The sequence below is a fragment of the Leptonychotes weddellii genome, chromosome 1 (genome assembly GCF_054177405.1).
Source record: "Leptonychotes weddellii isolate Sample4059 chromosome 1, ASM5417740v2, whole genome shotgun sequence".
Taxonomy (NCBI): domain Eukaryota; kingdom Metazoa; phylum Chordata; class Mammalia; order Carnivora; family Phocidae; genus Leptonychotes; species Leptonychotes weddellii.
The window spans coordinates 130,179,050-130,195,404 of record NC_138369.1 but is presented as its reverse complement, the minus strand read 5'-3'; the positions used below and the strand labels follow the sequence as shown (position 1 = coordinate 130,195,404).

The 16,355-nt window shown below is 46.2% G+C and overlaps 1 protein-coding gene across 1 annotated transcript in view; it reads right to left on the bottom strand.

The window, feature by feature from the left end:
* The window catches only part of ITGB5 (integrin subunit beta 5), a 103,082-nt gene that overhangs the window by 25,768 nt on the left and 60,959 nt on the right, over window positions 1-16,355 (bottom strand). The window contains exons 6-9 of the mRNA XM_081814949.1: window positions 14,178-14,339; window positions 12,610-12,705; window positions 10,714-10,803; window positions 2,087-2,221 (exon numbers count right to left, since the gene is read on the bottom strand). Coding sequence (XP_081671075.1) covers window positions 2,087-2,221; window positions 10,714-10,803; window positions 12,610-12,705; window positions 14,178-14,339 — 483 coding nt within the window. The remainder of the gene's footprint in view (window positions 1-2,086; window positions 2,222-10,713; window positions 10,804-12,609; window positions 12,706-14,177; window positions 14,340-16,355) is intronic.

The window sequence follows — 16,355 nt, the reverse complement described above, 5'->3', positions numbered from 1 at the left end:
GAGAGAGAGAGAGAGCGCACATGAGAGGGGGGAGGGTCAGAGGGAGAAGCAGACTCCCCGCCGAGCAGGGAGCCCGATGCGGGACTCGATCCCGGGACTCCAGGATCATGACCTGAGCCGAAGGCAGTCGCTTAACCAACTGAGCCACCCAGGCACCCCCATTATTAACACTTTTAAGAAGCAAGTTTACTTAGCTACGAATCAGCCTAACTGTGCTATCATCGACTCCCACTATTTATCTTACTCATGAGGATGCCATTAGACATTGTCAAGAACCTTCCTGAAACCCAGGCATCTCGTGTATGCTGGATCCTCCTTCTCACCTCTGTCCCACAGCACCTATTTCTTCAGGTAAAGAGCTCCTCTTTTGGGTGCTTTTTATGCTTTTCGCTTTCCTGACACACTGCACCAGACATTCCACCCACAGATCTATGGAATTCACTTGTGTGTCCCTTTCTCTGGTGATCTCTGCCTCCTTCCATTTTTTCATATGTCTCTTTCAACCCTGTGACCACTGGGCTTTTGTGGTTTTCAAAAAATCATCTGGACTGATGAATCATTACAACAGATCAAGATAACATAAACATATTGCAAAATCTGACAAGTATTAAATATAAAATTTTATCAGAAGTGCCTCTTTAAGGAGATGAAGCTTTCCCCACCCAAAGAGTTCATGTATACATAAAATATTACTTATTGCTAAATAAGACAGGGATTGATTCTATTCCTATTTTGTATTTGTCTAGATTAAAGCACACCCTCCAAAAAACCTGATTCATATAATTAGGAAGATGGGAATAGAAGGATTTTTGTTACAGCAATGTCACCTTACCCTAGGGGCGCCTTCTGAGTTAAATGCCACAAATAATCATTTTTCACTTTTAATGACGTATCATCTGACAACTTGATTAGGCCCTCTTTCCCTTTTTTTAAACAAAAGCAACTTGGAAGAAACAGGTCTCAGATAAAGATTTATTACTTAGTCATTAGAGTCCCTCACCTTCTCAACATTGATACCATATTTTGAATTGTCCCTTTGTCAGGGCAAGGCGCCACTGTAAGATTTAGAACGGGGCGGGGGGGAGGGGGAATGTACGCCTGTGTGTTGCAAATGGGTGAAGGGCAGCCGTGACAGGGAAGGAGGGAGAGGATCGAGCATGGCACGTGGGAAAGCCCCAAAAGGCCATGCTGAGGGACAACCAGCCATGGAGCTCTACCTACGTCTCTCTGAGCTGTTTCCCTAGAGTCCAGGGTATAAGTCTGCTGATACCCACTTGGCCATCATTAGTGTCTAATGCCCCAAAGATACGGTCATCTATTTTCAAGGTCCCTATAAATTTTTTGGCTTCAGTCAGATTCTTTCATGTGTGGAAGGGAACTTTCTCTCACTGCCTTTCTATATTCTGAGCAGTGGAACGGTCAACGCAACAGGGAAAGGATCCGTGGCCTGTGTCTAGCAGCAGGAAGCTCTGGAAGACGTGTGCACAGCTCTCCATCACCGCTCTGCCTGCCTCTGTGCCCGTGTGTCTTCTGTTTCCATCACCCATGTAAGGCCCTGGCTTGGCACACCAGTACGCACACCTTTACGTACAATGTTTCTTCCCCATCGTTATTTATAGCCACTTAATCCACACAAAGCTTCAGTGCCCTCCACTGCTGTGGAGTTACCCACCCCATCAGATCAAATCAGAAGTGGATGGCTTTCTTCATATTTTGCAGAAGGGAAAAGCGAGGGTCAGATTATCCAAGGCACAGAGCAAGCTGTCGAAGACTAGGAATGAAGGCCAGTTTTCTTAGATTCCTACCATACTCTCCCACCTAATTTCATGCCTGTCAAATGAAGAAAATAATGTTTTAAAATGCCAAGGGCACAATGTCAACTTGAGGAAGCCTCACGCGGCAATGCACTGAGTGCTGTCTCCTGACTGAAGCTTTCTACCAAGTCCATCTGGCACCCCAAAGACACAGCACAGAGCAGGCGTCCCCCCATGATGCGGAGCTGGAGGACAGAATATAAACCCCTAAAACCCAGAAGCCAAAGAATGATGACCAACGCTAACAGGTATAATTGGGGGTGAGAACTTACCGTGTCCCCAATCTTCAGGCCTTCACACTTCCTCTGGCCAGGGTAGGACACACCATCCTGGCAGGTAGCAGTGAAGAAGAGATTAAGATCCTCAGGCTGATCCCAGACGGACACCTCCACTTTAGACCGGATGCTCTGAGCAGAGAGAGAAGACGAAGCCAGAACCGTTTAGTACAGGTTGCAGCGGAGATGTTCACCGTCAGTGAGGTTGACAAGGGTCCACCTGCCATATGGTAACTATCTGCTTCCAGGGGGTGACGCTCTGTCCCTGCTTGCCATTCCAGTGTCACCTCTCATCCCACTCAGCTTTGGACATGCAGCTCCTCAAATCTTGCCACGTGCCCCCTTACGTGGGCCCGGGACAGTGTTCCCTTAGTCAATGGCTCTTCTCTCTTCTCTTCCCCTGGCCAGCATCTTGTCAACCTTCAAAACCAGTTCAGCAAAACCAATTCTCCTGGAATGCACCCTGCCAATCCTCACACTCACACCCACCCTCCATCAGATGAGGACCACATTCGCTGAGTTTTGAACCACATTCTGAAAGAATAATATCTTACATGGGAATTATGTTCTCAAGATGGTGAATCAAATAAAAATCAAGCCAAAGTTACCCATCAGAATAGAAAAAATAAAAGACCAAAAATATCAAGTGTTGGAAAGGATGGGTGGAGCAACTGGGGCCCTCATCCTGCTGTGTGAATTGGTACAAGCTTTGACAAAACCATTAGGCAACATCTACTAATGCCTGGACCAACCTTGGACCTAGTAATTCACTGTAGGATTATACCCAACAGAGATGCATACTGACCAGAGACATGTATGAGAACGTTTACAGCAACACTGTCCACAGTAGCTAGAAACCAAAACCACCCAAATGCCTGTCAACGGTAGAACAGACTTTTAACAAAACAATTACGGTGTGTTCACATAGAATACCATACAGTAACAATTAATGAAATATGACATTCCATGACATAGATGAATCTTATGACACTGCCTGAAAGAAGCCAGACACAAATAGCATACACACTGTATGATTCTATTCATATGAAATTTAAAAGGAGGCAAAATTAATGGTTACCCTTGGAGGGATAAACAATGGAAGAGGGCACAATAGGTGGTTCTGGGTGTTAGTAATATTGTTTTTGGATCTGGGTGCTGGATACTATTTAGTTTGTGAGGAGTTTGTGCAAATTTCGCAGAAGCACGCCTGGAAGTTGAGAAACTTGCCACTAAAAATCTCTAAGAAGGACGTACTTTGGTGGCTCAGGCCCAATGAACTGGCTTGTGTCTAGGGGCCACATCTTACAAAAAATAAATGTTTATACACTAAGTACATTCAGTATGGCAGGATATACACACTCTAAGAGACACACGGATACATGGACCCCAAGATCAACAGATGACCCTTGAGGCCTGCACCCTCCTTTCTCAGGTGTACTTCAGGGAACATGAACAGATGGCTGGCAGGACTGCCTCTTGCTCTTCTGGGGTTCTTTTCTTTGTTTTTGTTTTGTTTTGTTTTTTCCCTTTTTTGCTGAGCCTGTAGTGCTAAACTTGAATAAGTTAAATATGTAGTTTTCCTAACAAATTAATAGCTTGTTGAAAATACTCCCTGCAAAAAATAGTCTCCCCCTTTGCAACAAATTGTCCAAGTGCTTCTGCAACTCTAAAAATACTCTCTCTCTTAAATCCATTTCCTCTTGTGTCAGCCTCAACTGGCAGAGAGTTGTGTGAGCATCTTTTAACATACACAGCACTCTCCTGCTGAACACAGTTCTTTACCGAGCTCCTTTCCCCACTGAGCTGTGAGTTCCCAGAGCCCTATCATATTTCTCCCTAGGATTGAAAACAAGCTTCTGTTGAAGGAATGGATGGATGTTTTAATGGCAGCTATGCTCAGGGGTTCAGACCTAGTGGAAGAAACTTAAAATTATTTTTGAAAGACAGGTCATCATTTTTTTTTACTCCTTATATTGTGCCTTTTATTCCTGTGACTTATTCATTCCATAACTAAAAGCTGTATCTCTCTCTCCCTTTCACCCTTTTTGCCCAGTCCCCCTTTCTCCTCCCCCCTGGCAACCATCAGTTCGTTCTCTTTATTTATAGGTCTGATTCTGCTTTTTGTTTCTTTCTTTTTTTCTTTTTTTAAGATACCACTTATGAGTAGAATCATATGGTATTTGTGTTTCTCAGTCTAACTTATTTGACTTAGCACAATACCCTCTAGGTTCATCCATGTTGTCACAAATGGCACAATATCTTTTTTATGACTGCATAATAGTCCATCGTGTATACACACCACATCTACCTTATCCACTGTCTACTTAGGGTGTTTCCATATCTTGGCTTTTGTAAATAATGCTGCAATAAACATAGGGGTGCCTGTATCTTTTTGAATCAGTGTTTTCATTTTCTTTGGGTAAATACCCAATAGTGGAATACCTGGATCATATGGTATTTCTATTTTTAATTTTTTTGAGGAACTTCCGTACTGTGTTCCACAGTGGCTGCACCAGCTTGCATTCCCACCAACAGTGCATGGGGGTTCCCCTTTCTCCACAACCTCACCAACACTTGCTACTCCTTGTCACTTTGATTTTAGCCATTCTGACGGGTGTGAGGTGATATCTCATTGTGGCTTTGATTTGCATTTCCCTGAAGATTAGTTATGTCGGGTATCTTTTCATATGTCTATTGGCTATTTGTATGTCTTCTTCAGAAAAATGTCTATTGGGGCGCCTGGGTGGCTCAGACGGTTAAGCGTCTGCCTTCGGCTCGGGTCATGATCCCAGGGCCCTGGGATCAAGCTCCCTGCTCATCAGGAAGCCTGCTTCTCCCTCTCCCTCTGCCTGCCACTCCCCCTGCCTGTACTCTCTCTCTCTGTCAAAATAAATAAAATCTTTTTAAAAAAATGTCTATTTAAGTCCTCTGCCCATTTTTTAATCAGATTGTTTTTTGGTATTGAGTTATATAATTTTTTTTTTAATTTTTTCTTTTTAAGTAATCTCTACACCTAATGTGGGGCTCAAACTCATGACCCTAAGATTAAGAGTCACATGCTCCACCAACTGAACCAGCCAGGCACCTTGAGTTATATAAATTCTTTCTATATTTTGAATATTAACCCTGTATTTGGATACATACATTTGCAAATATCTTCTCCCATTCAGTGGGTTGTCTTTTTGTTTTGTTGATGGTTTCCTTTGTTGTGCAGAAGCTTTTTATTTTGATATAGCCCCAATAGTTTATGTTTGCTTTTCTTTCCCTTGCTTTAGGAGACACATCTAGAAAAATGTTGCTATGGCTGATGTCAGAGAATTTATTGCCTGTGCTCTCTTCTAGAATTTGTATGGTTTCAGGTCTCACGTTCAGGTCTTTAATCCATTTTGAGTTTGTTTAATTATTTTTGTGCATATGTTAGAAAGTGTTCCAACTTCATTCTTTTGCACGTAGCAGTCCAGTCTCCCCAGCACCATTTATTGAAGACAGACTTTATTTTCTCCATTGTATGTTCTTGCCTACTTTATCATAGATAATTGACCATATAATTGTGGCTTTATTTCTGGAGTCTCTTTTCTGTTCCACTGATCTATGTGTCTATTTTTGTGCCAGTACCATACTATTTTGATTACTACCGATTTATACTCTAAGACAAAGTCAATTTAAAATATACGTATTTTCTAATTGTGAATAACTATGAGAATGAGGTAAATCAGTATATCAAAGAAGGGCTAGGTAGATTGGAGCTATGTAAAAAATTACTTAGGATCAGTCACATAAAACGTGAGGGTCCTGTGGCTTGCCAACAAGACACTGGGAGGAAACACTAGTGCTCCCTCCCCATGAAGATCTGCTGGAGCTGCCACCTGGAAGCATTAATGGGGGAGAAAGAGCACTGGGGACTGGGACTCCTATTGAATGAACTGGTAACTGTAATGGGTAGAAATCAAATCTGTGTTTCATTCTGGCTGTAAGACCCCAAAGCCTTGTGTTGTGATCTGAAGTTTGTGTTATTCCTACTCCCCATAGGAATCAGAAACTCTTTAAGATGTTGGGGGCAGGGGATAGGAATTGTGGAGATTATTCAGTTCAAACCTGTCAGTTTATGGAAGTGGGAACTGAGGCCAAAGAAAAGGTATCATCCAGGGTCATTCAGCTGCTGAAAGCAGGCAGGACAGAACCAGGCCTTCTCCCTGCAGTGTTCCGACCTTAGAACGTACCAATGGTCAGGTTGCATTCTGGTCATAAGGGTCTATCTCCTGTAAAAGACTACGGGATCCCAGAGGGCAGGACTGTGTTCTGTTTACTGTTTTGTTTTGTTTTTTTTCCCCAAGATATAGATGATGTCTGCCACACATTAGGCCATTGGTATATATTTGCTGAACAAATGAATGAATACATGGAATGGAACATAAAATATAGTAGAGGATCAAAGCTACAGGCAATGCAGTTCTTATGCATGAAGACTTACATATGACTCCTGAAATTCACTTAACTCCTACCAGATCTGCCCCTGAAGATGTTTCCTTACTCCTCATCCTAGGACAAGGAGACAATGTCAAGGATGTCAGAAGTTTAAAGGCTATTAACATCCTCAAGCAGGCTAGGTCACATCTGCAGTTGCTTTAAGTCAGGCCAGCTGTGGAGTGGGTGGGCGCAGACTGGATGGCAACAACGAAAAGAGGAACACGTGCTCCGCTAGGAGACACATCTACCAAAGCCTCTCCTACTACCCTCCACATGCCAGGCTAGCGGTTTCCAGCTCCTTCTGTTCTTCCCCAATTTGAAAAGAGCGCCCCCGTGATTCTGAGCCCTATTCCCCTTTCTCAATGTGACGTAATGCTGGTGTTGTGCGTGTGCACCCAGAGCCTCCCTCTGGGCTCTGGAAGAGAACATCTCCCCAGCACCGACAGCACAGCCAAACTCCACATTGCTAAACCCTCTTGGGAGGAGTTGGTGATCTCTCACAACGAAGAATTTGGCACAGCAAGCAAAAATACATAAATCAAAGCCCAGAGTTGAAGATTTCACACTATGAAAGCTGTCTACAACAGACTCGAGTCTGCAAGACATGGATTTAAACATACCCTTCCCATCTTGCTCCCTCCTCAGCCTGGCTAAATCCCACAGCTGTTTCATCTGTTACATGTGCTTCAACCAAAATCTCTTCAGAATGTCCCCACAGATGGTTGGCCAGCTCTCTAGGGGAGGTCAGAGTCAACACCCAAACTTAGTCATCTGCTGCATGACTCATATGGAATCCACCACAAAACACCGAGACGGTAAGGTAACACAGAGAAAAGCAAACAGTCCGGTCACAGCTGGGCTCAGACCCAGGCCAGGGAGAGGAGCAGGTGAAAGGAAAACCAGAGCTAAGTGCATGTGCACACACACACGCCCTCGAGGCCCAGCCCCGGCCTTGGAGTCTGTCAGAAATGACCGTGACCTGTGAGACAGGAACTAGTCAATGCTGAGCACCAACAGGCACCAACACAGCTTCCACCAACTAGACCTGTCTCCAGATACCTAGCTGTCTCACATTTGTGTAGTTAGTATCTTTAAAATCCCCACTGAAGGGAGGGGGCGGGAGTAGGGAATTCCCAATGATCCCAACTCTTTGAGCTGATACACATGTTCAATATCTTGGTGGTGGTGATGGTTTCAAAAATGTGTACCTGTGTCAAAACTTGTCAGATTTTACACTTTATATCTGTACAGTTTATTTTGTTCACGATCTCAATAATACTCCTTTAAAATATTTCCACTGAATTTGAATAGTCACTGTGGATAGCATTCCAGAATCAGCCATGTTAAGAGTTGAGTTTCAAATGTTCATTCATAAGTTGTATGTCTCATTTCCTAACACGTTCTTTCATAGGAGCCAGCTGAGCTCAGAGTTAAGCTATGGTCCTGGACTCTTAGAGTTCATCACAGGTGAAATGCAGCTCCTGCCTGGAAAAGATCATTTTCTCTACTCATCCAGACCCCAACTCCTCAGCAGCAGACAGGGCTCTCCGTTCCTCTCCTAACCTCCGCCATCCACACAGAGCATGTTCCCCAGGTCCCCGGATTTTCATTAAGAAAATGAATTTAGATGTAATAAACCTGCTCAGGGCCACTGCAACATATCTCAGAGAAAGGCATTTACGAGCTCCCACACAGGGAACCAACAATAATGCCTTGTGCTCCCTGGTTTTCAGCAGTCCCACACATAAATGTCAGAGTGTAGAACCACTCAGCCCCACAAAGCACCATTTTCCCACCCAGCCGGTCATTATGCCCTCCTTGATTAAAGCCATGGGAGCAGAGACCCTAGGCCTTCAGCAGGAAGTGCTCTCGGGGGAGCCCCCAAGGTAGGTCAGCCAGCCTCCCAACAGGATCTGAACTCAGGAGCTACCTAAGGATGGAAATGCTGGGGAAGGGGCTCCTCCCCAGAAACCTAGGAGAGATCCTCACCCCACCCTAGAGCCCAAGATGGGCTTATTCTTCAGCCATTTCTTTTCCAAAGGCCCTGGCCTGGCAAAAGGCAAACTATGGTCACACACACATACATACACACACACGCACCCATGCATGCACACACACCCCACAGTGACAAAAGGTCCAACAGCAGCCCCTCTCCTTTCCTTACCCAGGGGTCTCTCAGCCCCTGCACCCCCAGAGGGATGGGAAGTGCAGCACCAGGGGGTTCTCTTACTCTGACCCCTCTAGTCCAGTGTCCAGAGCTTGAGGCCAAAGAGGTTCACAGTAAGGAGTGGCCCTCAGAAAGGGGGCGACATTAGCAGGCCTGGGCCCCCTCCCTCACACACACACTCTTCTAAGACACTCTCTCGGTAGGTTATGTTTCCACCCAACATGGAAATGTGAAAACCACCAAAGATAAGGTGAACCCGGAAACCCTGGCCTGCTGGGTCCGGTGAAGACTTAAAAATCAGAGAACAGAAAAGAGGATGTCAGTATGTGGGGAATGGGGTAAGAGATGGGGAAGGAAGTCTTTGGTTTCTCTCAATAGGAAGTTCCAGGAGTGAGGAGGGACTGGAGCATTTGTGAGAAGAAGAGGACCTTTAACTGCACTAGAAGGTGGGGGCGGTTAGAGGACAGAAAACTATCCACAAATCCTCACTGCCTGGACGCTCAACCTCCAGGAGACCAAGTGAGGGCTCTGGGGTCCCCCAGTGGCAAGGACATTACCTCTGGTTCCTGGTCAGCTGAGCAGTATTTTATAACTCAAAACAGGACTGCATCAGTAGGTTGACAAAGTCAACACTGGAGAGGCAGAGCTCCAAATATTCATTTGTGTATCAGTCATGGTTGGGAAAGTAAGATGGTTTTTCTACCACACGGGTGGTGCCAACAGTGGATAATGAGGTTCCCAGAGGTTAGCCCACAAATGTCTATTCTACATAAGTTTAGGACTAACAGTGCTACTTAAAGTATATTTACTTTATGCATAACTTTGTTTTAACAGGAAGATGCACTCTGAATTCCAATTTGGGAATTACCTGGCCCCACGAGGGGCTGGGTGGACACTGAAAGCTGCAACCCTAGTGGGGCTTAGCAGGGAGGGGAGGGCTGAGGGTACGAACTTGCCAACACAAGAAACTGGGCTTGCCATTCTCCTAAGTAGGTCTGAATCAAGTACTTCACGGGTCCACAGAACTGAGGGAAAGGAGGACAGGAAGGAGAGAGGTTTGGGAATCATAGAGCTGGGCTCGGCCTGAGGAAGGGACAGCTAAAGCACGTCTGGGAGTGCCCCACTTACTACTCACAGAGAGCCCAGTCAGTGTGACAAGTTACAGAGCAGAGAACTCACCAGGCCCTCACAGCCTCCCTCTGAAAGGCCCTGATTACAATCAGACCTAAGTGGGCAGGCAAAAGACCTTTTGCTTCTTCTCGGATCCTTATATTCCATTTTAGTCTGTAGCTTGATGCGGAGCTCTAAGGCCTGGGGCATGTTGACTGTCCTGCCCACTGGGAGGCGAGGTCAGCGTGCATGCTTCTCACTTCCTGCCAACACACAGGCAGGATCACCTCGGCAACAGGGCAGGTGCAGAGAACCCGTGCCCACCCAAGCATGGTGCTCCAATGGGCCCAGGCTATCATGAAGTCAGAACCCAAGCATGTCCAGGGGCCACTGGCCTGAGTCTGACTGAGCCATTTGCTGATCACTGGGTTCACATTTTGATGAGAGTCAAGAGGGCAGAGGCAAGGGGAGAGGATGCATCAAGTCGGATGGCCTTCTCCACCCCAAACCTGAGTGAAGGAGGAAGGCATCAAACTCAAGAGACAGGCAACAAAGGGGTGCCTGGGTGGCTCAGTTGATTAAGTGTTTGCCTTTGGCTCAGGTCATGATCCCAGGGTCCTGGGATCCAGCCCCGCATCGGGCTCCCCGCTCAGTAGGGAGTCTGCTTCTCCCTCTGCCCCTCCCCCAGCTCCTGCTCTCTCTCTCTCTCTCAAATAAATAAATAAGATCTTTAAAAAAAAGAGAGAGAGAGACAGGCAAAGAAAGCAGAGCCACACACACCAGCATAATTCACGGCCCACCTGCACGCACATCAGCTCCTGGGGCCTTGGCGGGAGAGGGTGGGGTGGAGGTGGCAATGGGGAAGAAACTGCTGACTTACATTGTACGCATTGATTATCAGCTGAATGATATTTTTGGAGTCTCCATGTAAAATCTCCACTGTTGTTCCAGGTATCAGGGCTGTGAAATTCTTGAAAAGAAAAAGAAAGGAAGAAGAAATGTAAGCCAATTTTGCCCTTCTATACTGACTGCTCTCCTGAGCTAGACCAGTAAGGACCCCGCAGCACCACACTCTCTCACACCATAAACTGGAGGAGACACCACCAGGCGAAGCGAGAAGAACCGGCTCTGGGGAACAGAGCTGCTACAGCAGGCTGTGAGATACCGACCTCTGAAGGTCTGAGTGCACAGGGCCTGGCAAGATCTGCTCCTGAAGTAGAATGTCCTGCTCCTTCCAGGAGACTTCTCCCCTCTGACATGCAACAGACAACTCTCTGAAATTCCATCCTCCTCTACGGGCAACATAGTCTCGATATTCTTGCCATCTTTTCTCAAGTCTACATAGATCTGTATTCCCAAGTTCAGCTCAAGGACGCCCTCAATATCTTCAGCAGGAGCAAAAGGGGAAGCTTTTCCAAGAGTCTCAACTATGGCCTCTTCCCTGAATAGGGAACTGAGATGTGAATGGTGGTTTCCCAGGGACAGCTGGGTATCTCGGGGTGAAATCCCGTAGCACAGCAGGCAGCCTTGAAGTTGTTGCCTTTCCTCTTTCATTTGTCCTAACGCCTGAGTAGGTCACGTATTAAAGTGCCAGAGACCTCTAGAAACTCCCACTGCCCTCAGCCTGTCCTGGACCGCATGGGCCGACTCCCTGAGCAAGGTGTCCTTGGTTCTGAGCAAGCACGGCTTAGGCCACAGTGGATCGCTTCTGTCTTGAAGTGTCTGGAAGCATACCCAGTCTAGTCTGTGCAATCGATCCTTCTAGAAATGTTCCTTGTAAACGGACAGGTTTTGTCCTGCTATCTTCCACTGCACAAAACAAGAAAAACAATCCTCTTCCCTTGTTTTCATCTTCTAAAATTGATTCGGACTAGAAGAAGAGAAAGAGCTCAAGTAGCTGTAAGTGGCATTTTATCAGTGATAATCTCAGGCAGAAGCAAGAGAAAACCACAGTCAGAGGTTCTTCTGTGGATATTTAAGAACAGTCTGGAGAGGGGACAGGGGCTGGCAATCTGAGGGGTGGGCAGGGCTGGGGAGGTATTGCTGATTCAGTTCTCATAACTTCTCAAGGCAAAGGAAGTCAGAGGGGAGCTGGGTTTTACATCTAGCTTACATGAACACTCACTGAGCAACTAGGAGACTTCTGGTTCAAAATGTGACTTGCCTGTGGTTGTGAGAAAACACATTCACGAGGGGAGCTTATAATGACGGTCCAGAGGCTGACCCGGGAAAAGTCTCTCAGACAGAATAGATTCATACACAGACTGCTCTATTCATTCAAGACATCTGTTGCTTTCTTTGGGAATTCCTGTCTCAGACTAAGCCCCTGGTCTGCTCTACTCTTTGAGGAAGGCATAAAACTCCGAATACTGGAGTGAGTAATGTAGCCTGCTTCGATGCCTGAATTTTCTTCCTGTACGCTTTTATTTTATATTGTTCTTCCCTATTACATTGGATATCCATTTCATCACCTGAAAAATGGGACCTCATACTATTTCCAAAGTTTTTCTCAGGATCAGACTAGACACCATATGTTTACATTGCTTATAAAGGCATGCACTGCTAGGGGAATGCTAATAGCTTCTTCAATACTATTATTTCCCACTAGATCAAGACAGGGCTATATTCCACCCCTCCATTGGATCTCCTCCCACATAGAGCAAGGCTGTTAACATTCCTCACCCCACCTCCCCACATTCTAATCTCCTATTCACCTTGGGGTCATCATGGGCCCCAGAATCAGGCCACCAGCCTCCCTCATTCCCTCCAGGCATACCTTGTAGAGCATATAATGGCTTTTTGTCACTGCAAAGATGAGGTTGATGTTGTTCTCTGCCAATTTCTCTCCAAGCAAGGCAAGGGATGGATAGTCCTAGGGCCAAGGCAAAAAAAGGTCAAGGCTGTAACATTTCTAATAGGCTGAGATAGCAGCCCCCAGCTCCAACATGCACTCAGGAACTCATCACTTGCTGGGAAAAACATCTTCCCCTGGCCACCCTTAATAACCAAGCCCCATCTGCAGCTTCAAACTGGAGAAATATGCAGAGATCTCCAGGAAAGGACCCTTTGGCACCTCCCAAACTAGACGCATTCCCTCCACCCCCTCCCAAGCCAGAATGGAGATATGATGAGTAGGAGATTCCCACACCTGATCTGTGCCTCCTCTATCCTTCCAGCAGGGATGGGGCAGAGAGGAGAGGCCCCCCAGAGTCCAGCCACCATACCCTACCATCTACGATCAGCACCTGTTCGTTATCTTTCCTCTCTTCCCTAAGACCTCTCCTCCCTATCTCCTTGCCCTATTTACCTGCTCCTAAGCCCAACAACTGGGCCTGTCGATGTCCCTCACAGGTCTTGCTCACAACTCAGAATGGGCAGAAGAGGCTGCTGACCTCTGGATTAAAAGCTGGGATGTGGTGGGGGAGGGGGGCCAAGCAGGAGGGGAAGGTGGAGGCTGAGAGGCAGTCTAATAATGTCCTGAAGGATTTTTAGGGCTAATGATGGGTACAGAGGTCCTCATCAGCTCTACAGTTATCAAGTTTCATAGTTATGAGTCCATTTTCCAGACTCCATTATTCTTGGATAGTATGTAAGGCTTGAAACTGGAGAAAATGGGCTTGCCCAGCAAAAAAAAAAAAAAAAAAAAAAAAGATAAAATACTTCTCTCTAGCCAGACACCAGAATGGATTTGGGAAGGAAAAGGGTATAGTTTTGTTTGTTTGTTTTTTTTATTGCACAGTAAGTGTGACAAGATCTTGATAATTGTTGCCTCTAGGCGATAGATATATAGGAGTTCATTTCACTGGTCTATTATTATACATGTTTGAAATTTTACATAAATTGTTTTAAATGACATGGTCATGGTCATAGACTATTGACAGTGGAAGGTCCTTGGGGCCTCTCATTCTGGGCAGGACACCTACAGCCATAATCCTGACACCAACAGAACTCGGTGCCTCTGGGAACTCATTTCTAGAAGTCACAAAGTTTTATCTTCACTTGTTTTTCCCTATAACTTCTGTCCCAGTTTTGATCTCTGCAGGAGCACAGTCCCTGCCCTCCTGTAAGATCACCTCCACCCTCTGAGATGTATCCTGTCTGCCCTGGTCACCTCCTTCCTTAACTAGCTTGCATTTAAGTGCACAATGCCAGAAAGATGAACCAGCTACAGAAATTTGTGAGAAATGTTCTAAGTTAATGAGGAGTTCTGGAAGCCCAGCTGGGGGAGATGGAATAGAAACCTGATTCCCAGAACAGACTGGAAAGTCCACGAGTAGAGGGCCAGGTGAACACTTGGACCACAGGCAGGATCATGGGAGCTGGGCGGGGGTACCAGGCTCTCACCATCTGATTGGACACAGTGTACTCATTGGCCTCGTTCAGGTGGCATTGGCCATCATGTGGCTGTACCAGGCCCCCCAGTTTTCCATCCAGCGCGATGTGGGGCACGTCGTCCGTAGTGAACACTAGCAAATGCAGTGCATCCTTTCGCCAGCCGATCTTCTCCTGAGGACAGAAGTTTGATGGGTGCCAAGCATTTCTGACTGCTGCCCAAGCCTACCCCAGGACATTGGACAGGGAACTGGCCCATCTCCCCGGGTCACGGTCTGAATCAGAGGCATTCCCCTACGTGCATAGCTGGGGAGCACTCGTAGAAACCACTCAGGAAGGATTCCACAGAGCTCAGAAAAGACACAGCCTGGACTGAGGAAGCCTAAGTGCACAGAGACAAATCTCCACAGCTAGGCCTATACTGGCCCAAGTGGCTGCAACCTCCCTCCTGACCGTCATACGCTTCCCTGCTCCTTTCAGTTATACCTGAGGGCTACCTCTTCTAGCTGCATGTATTATTCCTTCACCACAAAAGCCTTTAACCCACCTCAACCCAACCCCCCACAATGTACTCGGGCTGGCTGGCCTTATCTAAGATGACCAGTAAGGGAACACTTCAGTCCCCCAGTGAGACACAAATCGCTCAGAATGGAGTGTTCCAGTGATTAATGGATCTGTCTTTGGAGGATCTGGTAAAAATCTGCCATCTAGTCTGGTAGGTATAAACCACTTCAGCCATTAACTGAGCTACTTCAGTGTTTAAGGTCGATCAGATTGCTCTGTTCTCCCTTCCCAGCTTCATACATCCACTCCAGTCAGAGGCACAGCTAAACATGGTCTGTATTGCGAGGGAAAGACTCTGTTTCTCATATTGAGCCACTGTGGCCCCCATGCTACACAAAAACACTCCCAGTCGTTATTATTAGCAGCTGGACCCTGATCCAGAGCAACAGAAACTGAGACATGGCCACTTTCTTACACATAGTGAAAGGGCGTCCCCGAATATGTTGGTAGCACAGTGAATACATGAAGTATTAAACACATCGAGAGTTATCTACACATGCATACTTGACGTGAAAGCCGGAGACTGGATTCACAGACTTTACAAGAGTTGTCGTTCTTCAGACAGATGAGGGGTTGAAGGCAACAGCGTCTTTCTTATCACCATACTGATGAATTTAACAGCCTTAAAGAACTGTAATATTTTCTCACTTGCTCCAAAAGCAGCATGGAAATAAAAAAATAAATCACAAAAATGCAGACTAATGAGAGGGAGAAAAAGGGTTTGAAGAGAAGCCAATGAGGACTGAGAGCAGGATGCCTCCTGTGAGAAGGAACTTAACCTTTTGGGGAATCAGTCTCCTCGATACTCAACATTCATCCAACATATAATTGCTGATCTCTACTGTGTGCCAGGCCCTATGGAAGGCACTGGGTCCACAAAACAGCTTATTCCAGATCCCAAAGAGCTTACAGGCAAATGGAAACACAACTCCCAACACCTCATGATGAGGGTGCTAATGAAGGTACATACAATGTCAATGGAAACGGGAGGGGAAAAGAAGGGAAAGCCCTCCCAGAGTATGTGAAACTTAAGCTGAGCTGGAAAGATAGGGAGGACTCTTCAAGGAAGCTGGAAGAAGAAATGAAGGAGAAGGCAAAAGAGTGGGGTGGGTGTTCTTGGCACTAGCAAAGGCACAAAGAGGAGGCCAAGCACATTTTGGGGACCTAGAATAAGAAACCTAGAAGGTCTCTGACAGCAATGAAATCTAAGCCATGACAAAACTAATTTGTGGTGTTAGAAGTCAAGACAATAGTTCCCCTTAGAGGCACAACTAGAGGGAGTTAATAACTGACAAAGGTCACAAGGAGGCTTCTGGGTTGCTGGTGATGTTCTGTTTATTGACCTGGTATTTCCACCTTGTGAAAATTTACGGAGATGCACTCTTATGTTGTTTTCTGCACATACACTAGACTTCGATAAAGAGTTTAGGGCGCCTGGGTGGCTCAGTTGGTTAAGCGACTGCCTTCGGCTCAGGTCATGATCCTGGAGTCCCGGGATCGAGTCCCACGTCGGGCTCCCTGCTCATCAGGGAGTCTGCCTCTCTCTCTGACCCTCCCCCCTCTCATGCTCTCTCTCTCTATCTCATTCTCTCTCTCAAATAAATAAATAAAATCTTTAAAAAAAAA